This window comes from Eublepharis macularius, chromosome 6 (assembly GCF_028583425.1).
Source record: "Eublepharis macularius isolate TG4126 chromosome 6, MPM_Emac_v1.0, whole genome shotgun sequence".
NCBI lineage: Eukaryota > Metazoa > Chordata > Lepidosauria > Squamata > Eublepharidae > Eublepharis > Eublepharis macularius.
In genome coordinates, this window is record NC_072795.1 from 12,134,970 (window position 1) to 12,148,921 (window position 13,952).

Below are 13,952 nucleotides of genomic sequence, written 5' to 3' on the forward strand. Positions count from 1 at the left end.
ATTATGAAAGCCAAAATTCAGAAAATCAGTGAAAATCCAAAATGTCAACTTTGCCAGAAAAAAGATGAAACTGTGTCCCACCTTATTTGTAAATGCAGCAAAATTGCACAGACAGACTACAAAGCTAGACATGACAGGGTTGCAAAGCTGATTCATTGGTCATTGAGTAAAAAGTATAATCTGCCAGTATCGAAGAATTCATGGGAACATCAGGTGGAAAAGGTGTTGTTAGAACATGATCTTGTGGGATTTTAGAATACAAACGGATCGACACCCTTGAATACAATACACCAGACATAACAGTTGTGGAAAACTGAAAAGTTTGAATAATAGACATTACAGTTCCAGGAGATGCCAGAGTTGAAGAAAAAGAACAAGAAAAAATGATTAAATATAGAGATCTGGCGATAGAAACTACCCGACTATGGAAGAAGGATGTATGCAATTTGAATATTAATATTAATCATAGCAGCTATGTTTATATCCAATTCTTCTAGACAAATGAGTGCCCCACTCAGCGCGGTGGACAAAGTCAATGTTATCATTACTCCCAAAATACAGCCGGGGAGCTGGTAACACTGTCGGTCCGCAGCAGAAGAGCAATATTGGGGTCCCCTCCCTTGAGGTCGCTGTGTGTAAAGTGCTGCTGGACCCGAATCTTGCTCTTCCCGTGGGCTTGTGCGCCTTTGGCTGGCCTGGGTCTGCTCCAAAGCCGGCAGGTTCTGCGGGGAGGGCGGGCGATTCTCTGCTCTGTCTGCCGTCCTTTCCCGGGCGCTGGTTGGGGAGGGGGGAGAGAGAACGCCTGGCGCGCGTCTCCTTGGCGGCGCGCTCCGATTGGCCGCCCGCTTTCTGCCTGCCCGGCGCCAGGATAGCAGCAGCCCGGGAAGGGCCGGGCGGGGGCCGCGCAGGCAGGCGAGGACGCGCTCGGCATTGGCCGCTGGCGGGCGCCGCTCCGCCCCCCCGGCGCTGCCTTCAAGTTTCTCGGGCTGAGCTGCGGCAGGGAAGAGCCGGCCGGGCGCGCGGATCGCCATGCGCGCGCCTTTGAGGTCTCCGGCGGGGCTTTGATCTCGGGCCGGCCCGCCCTTTGATCTCGGGCCGCGGAGGACGCCGACCGGGTGCATGGATTATCCCAGGCGGAAGAAGCGGACCAACTTCACCATCGGGCTGCTGTTCCTGGCCGGGGGCATCGAGTATGGTAGGTGGGACCCCGCCTAGAGCGGGCGCTGTCGGGCGCCTGAGCCTTGGTGCCCAGTGGGGTTGAGTCCGGTGGCACCTTAGAGACCCACAAGGTTGTCAGGGTGTGAGGTTTGGAGAGTCAGGGATCCCCTCTTCAGATACACAGAGGCAGTTATAGTGGATGATAGGTTGCCACCTCCAGGTGGTGGCTGGAGATCTCCCGGAATTACAACTGATATCTAGACCATAGAGATTCATTCCCCTGGAGAACATGGCTGCTTTGGATCGGGGGGGGGGTGTATGGCATTATACCCTTATAGGGTCCCTTCTCTGCCCAAACTCTGCCCTCCAGGCTGCGTCCCCCCAAACCTGGAGCTGGCAGGTTAAATTGCATATACAATGAAATATGTTTTTAAACTTGGTTGTGATCTGCCCTGAGCCTGCTGATCTGGGAAGGGCGGAATATAAATTAAATATAAATAAATAAATAAATATACTTCCAGGAGGTGGCTGGAGATCTCCCAGTGTGCAATTGCTGTCCAGGCCACAAAGATCCTGGGAGAAAATGGCTAGAATAATTGAGTCCAACCCCCTGCACAATGCAGGAAATTCACGACTACTTTTGGGGTGTGGACTCTATGGCATTATATCCCTCTCAGATCCATCTCTTTCCCAACTCCTGCCCTTTTCAGGCTCCACCATAAAAACCTCCAGGAATTTCCCAGTCCGGAGCTGGCAACCCTATTCATGACGATAGTTTCCGGTTAGTAGCCATGTTGGTCTGCAGTAAAAGAAAAAGATTCAGGTCCAGTAGCACCTTAGAGTTTTGAAGAGTCAAAGCTCCAGATGCCAATATCTGATGAAGGAATCCTTGACTCTCAAAAGCTCATCCCCTGGACATCTTGTTGGTCTCTAAGGTGCCACTGGTCTCCAATCCTGCTGTTCTACTGCAGACCAACTCAGCTACCTACCTGAAACTATGTCGGTGCCCAGTATTTGCAAAATGGCTTGTCCCAGTGGCAGGCTTAGGCGTGGCGGCCGAGTCTCCCGTGCCTTTGCAAACTTTCTATCAGTTTAATATGTTTTTTAAAAAGTCCATCCTATTCATTGTATTGAATTTCACTTTATACCCCGTCCTTGTTGAGGCTCAAGGCACGTGACATGGTATAAAACAGAGCAGTCAGATAGCATGAGGCAACCAACCAGGACGGGGATTACCCAGTTAGAGAATAATATCTTTGGCCCGTGCGGGCAGAGGTTTTAAACAGGCTCCCTTATTGCAGCTGCTGTTCCCTGAGTATTGGTATGTATGCACGGAAGACGTCCCAACTAGTTCCAAGTTTCCTGCTCAAACGCCTCTGTTCCAATCAGTGGCAGATCATGGGAAAATGTATCTTTGTTGGGGCTTCAAATTGGCAAGGCTTCTGGGGCGTTGCTGGGTTCCTGCTTTTGCCATCAGCTCTGTGGATTTCTGACCAGGTTTGTCTTGCGCCCGTCCCCCAAGGAAATGGCGCTCTTAACAGGGAAAGATCAAGTTCCACTTGCCCCATCTTTGCCTGTTCCCTTTGCAGGCGGCATTCAATTCAACACCTCCAGAGGGTGAGGTAGCTATTGTATCACTCGTCTCTCGCCACCATGTCCCCTGTCAGCACTTACCTGTGCAGTTAGATTGCTTTCTAGAACTGCAGAGCAGTTCAGGACAAACTTGTCCGGCAGCCTTTTGGGCTTTGGGCGAGCTTCCTGAATCTGAAATTCCGGGTTCAAGTCTCTGCTTGGCTGCCTTGCTTGCCAACTGACCTGAGGCAAGCTGCTGCCATTTCTCTGCTTGTTTCCCAGTCTGACAAATGCTTCCTCTAGGTGATTCATAGAATCATAGGGTTGGAAGGGACCTCCAGGGTCATCTAGTCCAACCCCCTGCACAGTGCAGGAAATTCACAATGCGGGCACTTGCTTCCCATTGTCAAGAGCTCGGACAAACCTGGGACAAACCTGCCTCTTTAGTTGCTGCCAGTGCGCCCCACATCAGTGGGACTTGCTTTGTTCTTTGGGCCAGCAATAATCCACTAGTAACTTTCCCGCTAATTTAAATGGCTAATCAGCCCTAAATCAGAAGTTTGCTTGGGAGGTTTTGTGAGATTTTTGCTTCAATACACTTAGGGCGGGCATGGTTTAGTGGCAAGTGTCAGGCGTGGGAAATCCTTGCTCTATGGCCTTAGGCAAGTTACTGTCTCTCTGCTGAACCTACCTTGCAGATTTGTTGTGATGCTAAGTTTGGCAGTTGTTAGGTATAAATGCTGCTGATATCGGTAGGCGTGCTTCACAGGGTTCCTATGATAATATTAATAATAACATTTGATTGACATACCGCCCTTCAGGACAACTTAACGCCCACTCGGAGCGGTTTACAAAGTGTGTTATTATTATCCTCAACAACAATCACCCTGTGAGGTGGGTGGGGCTGAGAGAACTCTAGAAGAGCTGTGACTGACCCAAGGCTTCAAGTGGAGGAATCAAACCCGACTCTCCAGATTAGAGTCCTGCCGCTCTTAAACCACTACCCCAAACTGGCTCTCATTATGACAAACAGGAGTACGTTAATAATTGGCGGATGGGTGTGGCCACACGGGGTACAGAATCCCGAGAATATCTGTGTTCGTTTTGCAATTCTAGCTTTTGTGGGTAGAGGGATGGAAACCCAGAGATGAGGCTGAACAATGGCAGAGGGTGGGGGCAGGGTGTTGGGACTTCACTTTGTGCAAACCTCATAAAATAGTATCTATGCAAATGGGCTGGATTGCGGAATTTCTGCAGGTTCTAGAAAGCCGCTGTCATTTCTCGTGTGCAGAATACCTGCCTCCCTGAGCGCTTAAGGGTTGGGCGGTGGAGAAATCTTCTTAGGATCAAGGTCATTCCTCCTTGGAAGCCACCGATGATCCTCCCTCCCTGTGAAGCAACGGTGCTGTTCTTCTGCTTATGAGAAGGCGGATAGCTTAATTCAGAATCTCAGGAACAAGACGAGGGTTGCAAGAAAACGTGATGTTCGGAAATGGAGCTCTGCTGCAACCGGAGGGGGGGGCATGCCCTCACAAAGCTGGCCAAACGTTGCCATAGCGCTGCTGGCACCGCATCGGTTCCCCAGCTGAGCCGAGCATTGCGAAATGCTCAGCCTTTGAAAGCAGAAAAGGAGTTGATGTGGAAAGGAAAATGGAGATATTAGAGTGGGAAGCAGCTGCGGCTGCCTGTTGTGGTTCGGAATCCTAGAAAGCCCTTCAAGTGGGCAGAGCGCTGGATGGCAGACTGCAACTTTGTCTGTTGGGTTTGGCAATAACTCAGTGGAGTCAGGACAGGTTGAGGCCAGCAGGCTCGCAGGGGGACCGGAGGGCAAGGGTTATGCTCCGGTTGCTGGAGGTTTTGGGTAGGCCGCTGTGGCACCAGCTCTTCCGTGCAGATGCCTGAAGCTGCTTTGAAATTAAGAAAGAAGTTTGCTAGAGTGAGTGTGATCCTCGGGGTGGCAAATTCTGTTCTTCTTGAAATAGGGTTGCCAACTCCAGGTTTGGAAATCCCTGGAGATTTTGAGGGGCAGAAAATAACAACAACAACAACATTTGATATATACTACCCTTCAGGACAACTTAACACTCACTCAGAGCGGTTTACAAAGTGTGTTATTCTTATCTCCATAATAATCACTCTGGGAGGTGGGTGGGGCTGAGAGGGCTCTGAAAGAGCTGTGACTGACCCAAGGTCATCCAGCTTGCTTGAAGCAAAGAAATGGGGAATCAAACCTGGCTCTCCAGATTAGAGTCCTGCCGCTTTTAACCACTACACCAAACTGGGTCTCAGATCCTGGAGAGGACGGGGTTTGAGGAGGGAGGGACCTCAACGGGATATAATGCTATAGAGTCCATGCTCCAAAATAGTCGATTTTTCCAAGGAGAATTGATCTCTGTGGTCTGGAGATCAGTTGTAATTCCAGGAGATCTCCAGCTTCCACTGGGATGCTGGCAACCCTATTTTAAATGCACACCAGAGTTGGAGCTGAGAACTAGAACTGAAGCTCAAGGAGACCTTCCAATAGGATGAGTCAAAAAGGTCTTGCTAGGCTAGAGTGTCTGGTAAAAGTCCCCTGTAACAAATTTAAACAATAAATTGGTCTCAACAAGTTCTTTTTAAATTCAACGTGCAAAGTGTGCAAACGTTACATCCACAACAATTAATTGCAATTCATTACTGATAATACAATAACATTACAATAACATTTCACAGGCTCACAGACGCGTGTGAACCATCAGGGCTGTCTGATATAATTTGGAGCAATAAGTACAAAGTCAATGCCCCACTGTAAACATAAGCACTAAAGTGCAAGAGGTGCTGTGCAAATAGCAGGTCAACATTGACCTCAGTGAATTGGTGGAGCTGAAATGGAGTAATGCAATGGAGTAATGCAGTGGCATAATTGATTGTAACCTGTACTAACTGGATTTTGCCCGTGAGAGCATCATGTGCGAAACGGAGGCGGCTGATTCTCCGTAGGGCAGGAACATCATTTGTAGACCGCACTGACAGAAGCCTTGGCTTTTGTTTTTTGCTATTTGCACAGCACCTCTTGCACTTCAGTGCTTATGTTTACAGTGGGGCATTGACTTTGTACTTATTGCTCCAAATTATATCAGACAGCCCTGATGGTTCACACGCGTCTGTGAGCCTGTGAAATGTTATTGTAATGTTATTGTATTATCAGTAATGAATTGCAATTAATTGTTGTGGATGTAATGTTTGCACACTTTGCACTTTGAATTTAAAAAGAACTTGTTGAGACCAATTTATAGTTTAAATTTGTTACAGGGGACTTTTGCTAGTTATTACTCATATATATATCCCCTGTTCTTTGGCCTTTTTTCTATTGGGTAGAGTGTCTGGTAATACATTTTTATCTCCTCTCTCAGGCTCTCCCTCTTATCCCCATCACATCCCATCAAGGTAGGCCAAACTGAGAGGGAGACAGGCCCAAGATTAGCCAGTGAGCTTCCGTGTAATTCTGCATAAGGCCACTTCATTTGTGTGTGTGTGCATCGGGGTGGGGTGGTGGGGTATCTTCTCTTGAGCATCCAAGCAGCTGCATATGATTTGTGCCGGACAGATCAACATTATCTCTTATTTGAGAGCCCGCTTGAGACTCTAGGCCTCAAAATGAGCCAGTGCCCTTGAACTGGGTCTTATCTGGAGTGCCACTTTCTCCGTGCAAAGCTTGGTGTTTTTCCTCCCGGGTTTCACAGATCCCCTGCTTTAATATTTTACACATTGTGTGCAAAGTCTGTAACCAATCCTTCTGAAGAAAGGTCAGGAGAGGAGGCGCGCTTGCTCAGCTCCAGGCTTAAGAGCAAAGGAGGAGTCGGTCAGCGGGTAACAAGGCCCAGGCGGGGCTGCGTCACTTCTGCACAGAACATGGGCCCCGTGAAAGAGCTCCCAGGTCTTGCAGGCTCTGCTTTGCTTGTGCCCAAACAGGAACGACCAGTTTGAACCCTGGGAGAGCAGGAGCCGACTGGCCGGGTAGTGGCTGGAGCTCTCTCGAATTACAACTGATCTCCTGGCCACAGAGATCAGTTCCCCTGGAGAAAATCCAGAGGAGTTAGGCGTGTTAGACTGTAGTTGCTAAATAGTAAGGAGTCCAGTAGCACCTTTAAGACTAAACAACTTTATTGTGGCATAACCTTTCGAGAACCACAGCTCTCTTTGTCAGAAGCATCTGACGAAGAGAGCTGTGGTTCTCGAACGCTTATGCCACAATATAGCTGGCAATATACGCCTTTGTGTTTGGGAGAATTGATCCATCAGTAGACACAGGAATGTTCACAGTCAGTATAACTCTGAATGCTAATTTCTTTGCGGGGAGGAGGATTCTGGGATTTCCTCCCTTCCTGGCTGGACATTGCAGACTTGCTGCTTGCTCACCAGTAATTCCTTTGAATCACATATGAGCTTTCAAATGGCACAAGGACTTACCAGACCCAGGAGGGTAGACTTGGTTCTTCTTTATCTCAGGTACAATATGGGATGTGGGTACAGTTTTTGTTTGCATTTTCACCTTGGCTGAAGGATCCCAACAAATGTGAAGGTTTTTTGGGGACGGGATCTTTATTCCCACTAAATGAAAACAAAGTGCTTTTGAATTAATTAACTTCATTTATACCCTGCCTTTCTACCCTGATGGGAACCCAAAGTGGCTCACATCATTCTCTCCTTCAGTTTATCCTTACGACAACCCTGTGAGGTAGGTCATGTTGAATGTATATGACTGGCCCAAAGTCACTCAGTGAGCTTTTGTGGCAGAGCGAGGATTCGAACCCTGGTCTCCCAGATCTTTGCTGCTTTAACACTGTGCAACCCTGGCTATCAAACCTTGGCTTATCACCAAGCGAGCCAAGCATGTGTGCTCAGCCTGAGCTAATAGCATTGCAACTTGGTTTTATGTTTTATTTATTTATGTTATTTATATTCCGCCTTTCTCACTGAGACTCAAGGCGGATTACATAGTGTGAGATTAGGACAATTAGTGGCAAGGACAAGGGCAGGCATTTCCATACAGTGTCAAGAACATTTCCATAAACAATGTCATGGGGTAAAAGAATATAAGTTTACCAAGATACAGTATTAGCAAGGATCCAGTATGGGGTTGAGGAATTGCCGAAACAGAACATAATCAATTCTAGGACTTACATTGAACAACATAAAACACAGGGATAGCAGAGTTGAACCCGCTCTGTCATTAAATGGAACAGGGGCCTTCTCAATTGAAATGGACAGAATACTGCACCAGGAGGTGGGTGAATGTTTTTGCTTTTAGCTTTCTTCTGGGAATCATATCTGGGCAACGTGCGGTGGAAGGGGAGGAGCTTCCAAGGTAAGGGGGGGTCTTAATCTTTTTGACCCAAGCTGACCTGTATACTCTCTGAGCTGCCTGTGACCCTCTCTTTTCTTGGGACGACCCTTTCCCCCCCACTAGCGGTGATCCTGCCTACCATCTGGGCTTACCTGCGGACCCTTGATGCCGAGCCGTACTACCTGGGGCTGGCCATCTCTGCCTTCAGCTTTGCCGGACTGATCACGGGGCCATTCTTTGGGTACTGGTCGGACCGCACCCGTCAGACAAAGGCTATCATCCTCTTCGCCAACTTGTTTCAGATAGCAGGTAAATGGCCAACATCTGGAGGGGACAGTTGTTGAACACAGGGTCAAGCTACAAAGGCAGCCACACCCTTCTCTGTCTCTACTCCAGAGACATAACAGTTTGCATTTCTTCCTGCCTCCTTTATTAGGTGGCCATTTCCACACACGTTGAATAATGCACTTTCAATGCACTTTACTTGACTACAGTGGTCCAAGCAATGGTCACCTCTAGGTTGGATTACTGTAACACGCTCTACACTGGGCTTCCCATGGGCCTGATCCGGCGGTTACAGCTGGTACAGAATGCAGCAGCGCGGGTCATTGCTGGAGCACCGGTGTGGGAGCATATTACACCGGTGCTACGCCAGCTGCATTGGCTGCCAGTGGAGTACCGAATCAGGTTCAAGGTTTTGTTGTTAACCTACAAAGCCCTATGCGGACTGGGACCGACGTATCTGAGGGTCCGTCTCTCACCATATGAGCCCCGGAGGACTCTCCGCTCTGGCGGAAAACATCTTTTAAGTGTCCCTGGCCCTACGGAGGCCTGCCTGGCATCGACCAGGGCCAGGGCCTTTTCGGTCCTGGCCCCGGCCTGGTGGAATGCTCTGTCTTGCGAGACAAGGGCCCGGCAAGATTTACTTGCATTTCGCCGGGCCTGTAAGACAGAGTTATTCCGCCAGGCATATGGCTGACGCTGGGCGATGCCCCCCCCATGGAGGGGGGGTTAAACCATCGCCCCTATGCGAACACAGATGCATGTATGAACCGCTGTGCAGTATGAACCGTAACATTTAATGCTTTTAAATGTTTTTAAATGTATTATTTAATGCTTTTAAATGTTTTAATGGTGGGTGATGTTTGTATTTTGTTATCTGCCCTGAGCCTGCGAAAGCGGGGAGGGCGGAATATAAATATAATAAATTAAATTAAATTAAATTAAAATTAAATTTAGCAGTCCTTTGGAAGTGGATTTTTTGTTCCACACATGGAAAAGCAGTTCCAAATGTTCACTAAAGAGTATTGAAAGTGGATTATCCGACATGTGTGGAAGCAGCCGGTGTCTTTAATACACTTTTCCTCCTTTCTTTTTATCAAGCGCGGAGCCCCTTGTCCCTTCCAACTCCAGCCCCTCACCTGTGTGGCTGTTCCTCCATGCAGTTCCCACGACCCTTCCTGGAATTGAAAGGGGGTTTAGGAATGGAGAGAAATGGAGGAAGGCTCTCCACAAGTGTAGCTGGAGACAAGCCAAGAAATGTATTCTGTAGTTTAGTGCGTATTATTTGTTGGCAATAAATGTATTAACAATAACCCTGAATGCTGGTTTAGTAGGTAGGCAAACCAAATTCCTGCTTCACTATGGAAGCCATCGTCCTAAAGGTCAAAGAGAAAGGGTGTAATCTTGTTGGTCCACTAACATTAGGGGATATTTATCAGTACTTGGGGGGGGGGGGGTTGCCTTGTAATGTCTGGGTCAGTTCTTCCACCCCCTACACTTAGTGGAGCTTCTCGACCTTTACCAATTATGTAGCCGAAGGGGACTTGAGAAGATGTAGGGCTAGGGTAAAACGGCCCTTAATGAAATGAGGACAGCACCAGTCTCTTTTCCACAGTGCTAGAGACAAAAACAACTTGTGTTCCTGCTTCCTATCGGGTCAGCCTATCAGGGATCCAAGCACAGAGAAGAAAGACAGGGTTTACTCTCACCTTCCCCCAAGATATCCCGCTAGTGTTTCATTTGCCTCTGATAGCTTGCCTTATCTCTCTGCCTTCCATTTCAGGGAATTTCATGTACTTTGTTGGTGGGTCCAAATGGATGCTTCTCAGCAGCCGGCTGGTAGCAGGTAAGAGCCAGATGTGTCTTCCAAGGTATATTTTACATGGGTGTAACTAGGGTGGGGCCGGAAGAAGGTGGCCTTTGGGGGTCAGTGTATCATCTCTTCCCGTCTTCTCTGTGCTTGGATGGACAGGTGTGGGGACTGGAGCTGGGGCTTCCATCTTCAGCTACCTGACGCAGTCCACCACTTCGCAAGAACGCGCCACTGTGTTTGCGGTAGTCATGGCTTGTCGGCAGTTTGGGCTCCTTGTCGGTAAGCTGATCTTCCTCCCCTTACTGTGAGATCCTGATAACCTTCTGTTCATCCCACTGTGCGTGAAAAGTCTTTTTCCGTTGATGTTTCTGTAGCCTGGGATCATTACCACAAGTTTCTTGAACTCTTGGAGAAAGAATAAGGAGGAAAATGAGGACTGGCTGTGGTTGGTCCACTGTGCAGCGTGGACTGATATGCCTGCAACTTTTTGTTTTTGAAATGCATTTGTTTCCTGAGCAAGCAGGCGTGCTAATTGGTTGTCATAACATTTGATATTTACTAGGAGTATGATCGACAGTCTTCATTCATACGCTGCAGAATCGTATTTTAGTTTTTCTAAAAAAAATTATCTAGTGCATTAATCTGCTTCTCCTTCAGCGAGTTTAGGGTAGCACACATATTCTATCCTCACAACAACCTTGGAAGGTAGGCGCGCGTGACCGGCCAAAATTGCCCAGCAAACTTCTTAGCAGACTAGGGATTTGAACTTGGCTCTTGCAGACCCTAGTCTGCCATTCCAATCAGTTTGCTTAGAGACAGGTCCCTTCTTGGTCCTCTCCATACACATGTGGGCAGCGTAGTGTAATGGTTAGAGGGTCAGGCTAAGATCTGAGACACCCAGGGTTTGAATCCCCACTCTGCCGTGGATGTTTTCTAGGTAACATTGGGCCAGTCAGTCTCTCGGCCTAACCTACTTCACAGGGTTGTGTGGATAAAATGGAGGTGAGGACAACAATTTCAGCTGCTTTAGGATCCCATTGGCAAGAAAAGGGGGGGATAAGTAAAGTACATAAAGACACATAGGGCTGAAATTTAATCCTGACAATATATATATATTGAATTACCTCAGAAATTTTCAGCTCCTGATTTCACCTGACTTTCCCCCTCTGGTAAATAAACAAGTTAGTTACTTTTGGAATTTTAAAAGCACCTCTGGTGCCATTTCTGTTGTTGAAGGACGAGGGAACGTCATAGCATCTGACCTGCCATGTTTGTTCCAGGGCCAGCCTGCAACGTTTTCCTGCGCCTCTGTGACTTCTGGATAGGGCCCTTTGTGGTCAACAAGTTCACATCGCCTGGGGTGAGTAACGGCGCTTGAGGATCATCTAATGCAAACTGGTACATTTGTGGGGCAAATTTGTCGATTCTTTCTCCCCACCCCAATGCACAGGAAGCAGCCTGAAGCAGGGGTCATTTCGTAGAAAAAGAGCTGGAGGAACTCATTAGCATAACTCATTAGCATATGCCACGCCTCTTGCCATCACCAGAAGTGTGTCATTAGTATAACTGATTTGCATATGCCACACCCCCTGACATCACCTATTCTGGCTGTTTTGGACCCAATCCTGGCCATTCAGGGCCAAAATTGAGCCCAAAATGGTCAGGATCGGGCCGCTGATAAGCGGCAAAGTGATCCACCTCCTGTCAGAGGCCCGATCCAGGCCGTTTTGGCCCCAATCCAGGCCAAAATAGGCCCAAAATGGCTGAGTAAGGTGGGCGGGGTCACCTGACATGTGACCTCTTTGGGGAACTGCCGGAACTGCGTTCCTGTGCGTCCCCCCTTGAAATGAGCCCTGCTGAATAGTAAATGGACCATACCACCTGGGGGGGACTGCATTTGTGGGAAAGCACCGCTTCTGAAATCTTCCCGGGGTTCAACCTTGCAAGCAAAACTCTAGCAGAGCTGACCTAGAACTGTCTTTTTCTTGCTGTCCCCGTTTTGGTTTTTTTTGGCACTTGCTTCTTCATGGAGGGAGCATTTAAAAGTGGTATTCTCCCTGCCGTAGTCTCCGGTGGCACAGTCCATTCTGTCCCTTTGTTCCTTCCTTGTTCACGCATGCAGGAGAATAAGGAGGCAGAATGGACCAGAGAGCTTCAGGCTGCAGGTGGTGAAATACGAAGCATCACATTTTGCAGTGTGCTTTTTATGTTACAAACTTTCCACAAAGAAAACCAGCACGGCAACCAGAGGAAATAGTACCTTTCTCCTTGTTGTGCTGTTTCTCTGTGCATAGAAACTTCTTTTTAAATGCAAAGGAAAATTTAATTTACTTCATTGGCTTTCATCTCAGTGGCGGGGGTGGGGGGTCCAAAATGGCTTATATTATTCTCTCCTCCCATTTTATAGTTGCAACAACTCTGAGGTCAGGTAGGTGCAGAGTGTGTGACTGGCCCAGGGTCACCCAGCAAGCTTCCATGGCGGAGCGGGGAATTGAACCTGGTTCTCCCAGATCCTAGCCTGACACTCTAACCACTACACCACGCTGGCTCTGAAAGTAGGAATGTGGTGCAGTCCGTTGTACCACCTGTGAAAACCAGGTGATAATTCTGTTGCCTCTGTAGATGCAGTTTGAGTTAACTGGAGAACTACAAAGAGACTGAGACTGAGATTTAGATTGTAGGTGAACATATTGTTGGCCATAGGATTGCCTGGCAACTGGTGGGAATCTGTGGGTCAGGGACACAGGAAGATGCATGTGGCATTGCATGCCCCATGGCATCACTTCTGTATTGGGAATCGCCAGAAATTCGGTGGCAAACCCCTAGTGTTTCCTAGAGCTATGTGATGTCACTTCCGGGTTCCACCTGGAAGTGACATCACACCATGTACATTGCAGGGTTTTCTTTTCTCCCACTGCGGCTCACAAGGGTTGCTGGCAGGAAGCCAGTGGGAGGCCAGGTAACCCTAGTTGGGCAATGCCATTTCACACTGTGCGGCATCTGCTTTCACAGATCTCTTTTTCTCCACAAAGCTTATTTGAGTGAGCACCTGATTTTGGTGGTGGCTGATTTTAAAACCCTAGAGGTAGTAGGTGGTCCAATGAGCAGAGCTGCCGCATGGGTTGATACTGGGAGCCGTCCTGCGGATATGTGGGCCCCACCCTTGAAGGCCATTAAAGGTAACAACCAGTTGCTTGAATTGAACTCTGAAACAAACCAACAGCCAGTACAGAGATCACAAAATATATGTGCTAGGCAGCTGGTCCAAGCTGGTAATCAGTCTGCTGCATTTTGACTTTCTTGAACTTTCCGAGTTGTCTTCAAGGGCAGCCCCATATAAAACATGTTACAGTAGTCTAGCCCCAGGATTATTGTTGCAGCATGGATAGATTTGCAGGATTTGAGGAGGAGGCCAGTATCCAAACAAGATGGGACTGACAGAAGGCACTTTCCCCTACCCTCTGTTTTTCCAGTAAGAGTTGGATCTAAACCTCACAGCCCCCCAAAGTACCTCTGATGGGAACAAACCCTCCTCTTCAAAGGAGGGCAGAGCAATTCCCTCCCAGCCCTCAGTTTTGCCAACCAGCATCATTTTCGTTTCACACTTTGATGTCCTTATTGTTAGTTGTTACGTTGTGAGCTGCCCGGTTGGTATTTATTTCCTCACTTGACCAATTCTAGAAGCAGCATATTCAAAAACACTCTCAAAATGGCCACCAAGGGTGAAAAATTAGCACTACTGAACATGTTGTGCTACCAAATCAGAAGAGGTTGATTCAAACTCTGTGCTTGTGTGGGAAA

At 48.1% G+C, this 13,952-nt stretch overlaps 1 protein-coding gene across 3 annotated transcripts in view; it reads left to right on the forward strand.

Annotated features, from left to right (window-relative positions):
• The first annotated feature begins 995 nt into the window (after positions 1-995).
• Positions 996-13,952, forward strand: part of LOC129332384 (uncharacterized) — a 49,558-nt gene continuing 36,601 nt past the window's right edge. For all 3 annotated transcript variants that reach the window (XM_054983469.1, XM_054983468.1, XM_054983467.1), the window contains exons 1-5: positions 996-1,195; positions 8,180-8,365; positions 10,122-10,184; positions 10,311-10,430; positions 11,432-11,511. In XM_054983469.1, the coding sequence (XP_054839444.1) occupies positions 1,120-1,195; positions 8,180-8,365; positions 10,122-10,184; positions 10,311-10,430; positions 11,432-11,511 (525 nt within the window). In that variant the 5' untranslated portion in view covers positions 996-1,119. The remainder of the gene's footprint in view (positions 1,196-8,179; positions 8,366-10,121; positions 10,185-10,310; positions 10,431-11,431; positions 11,512-13,952) is intronic.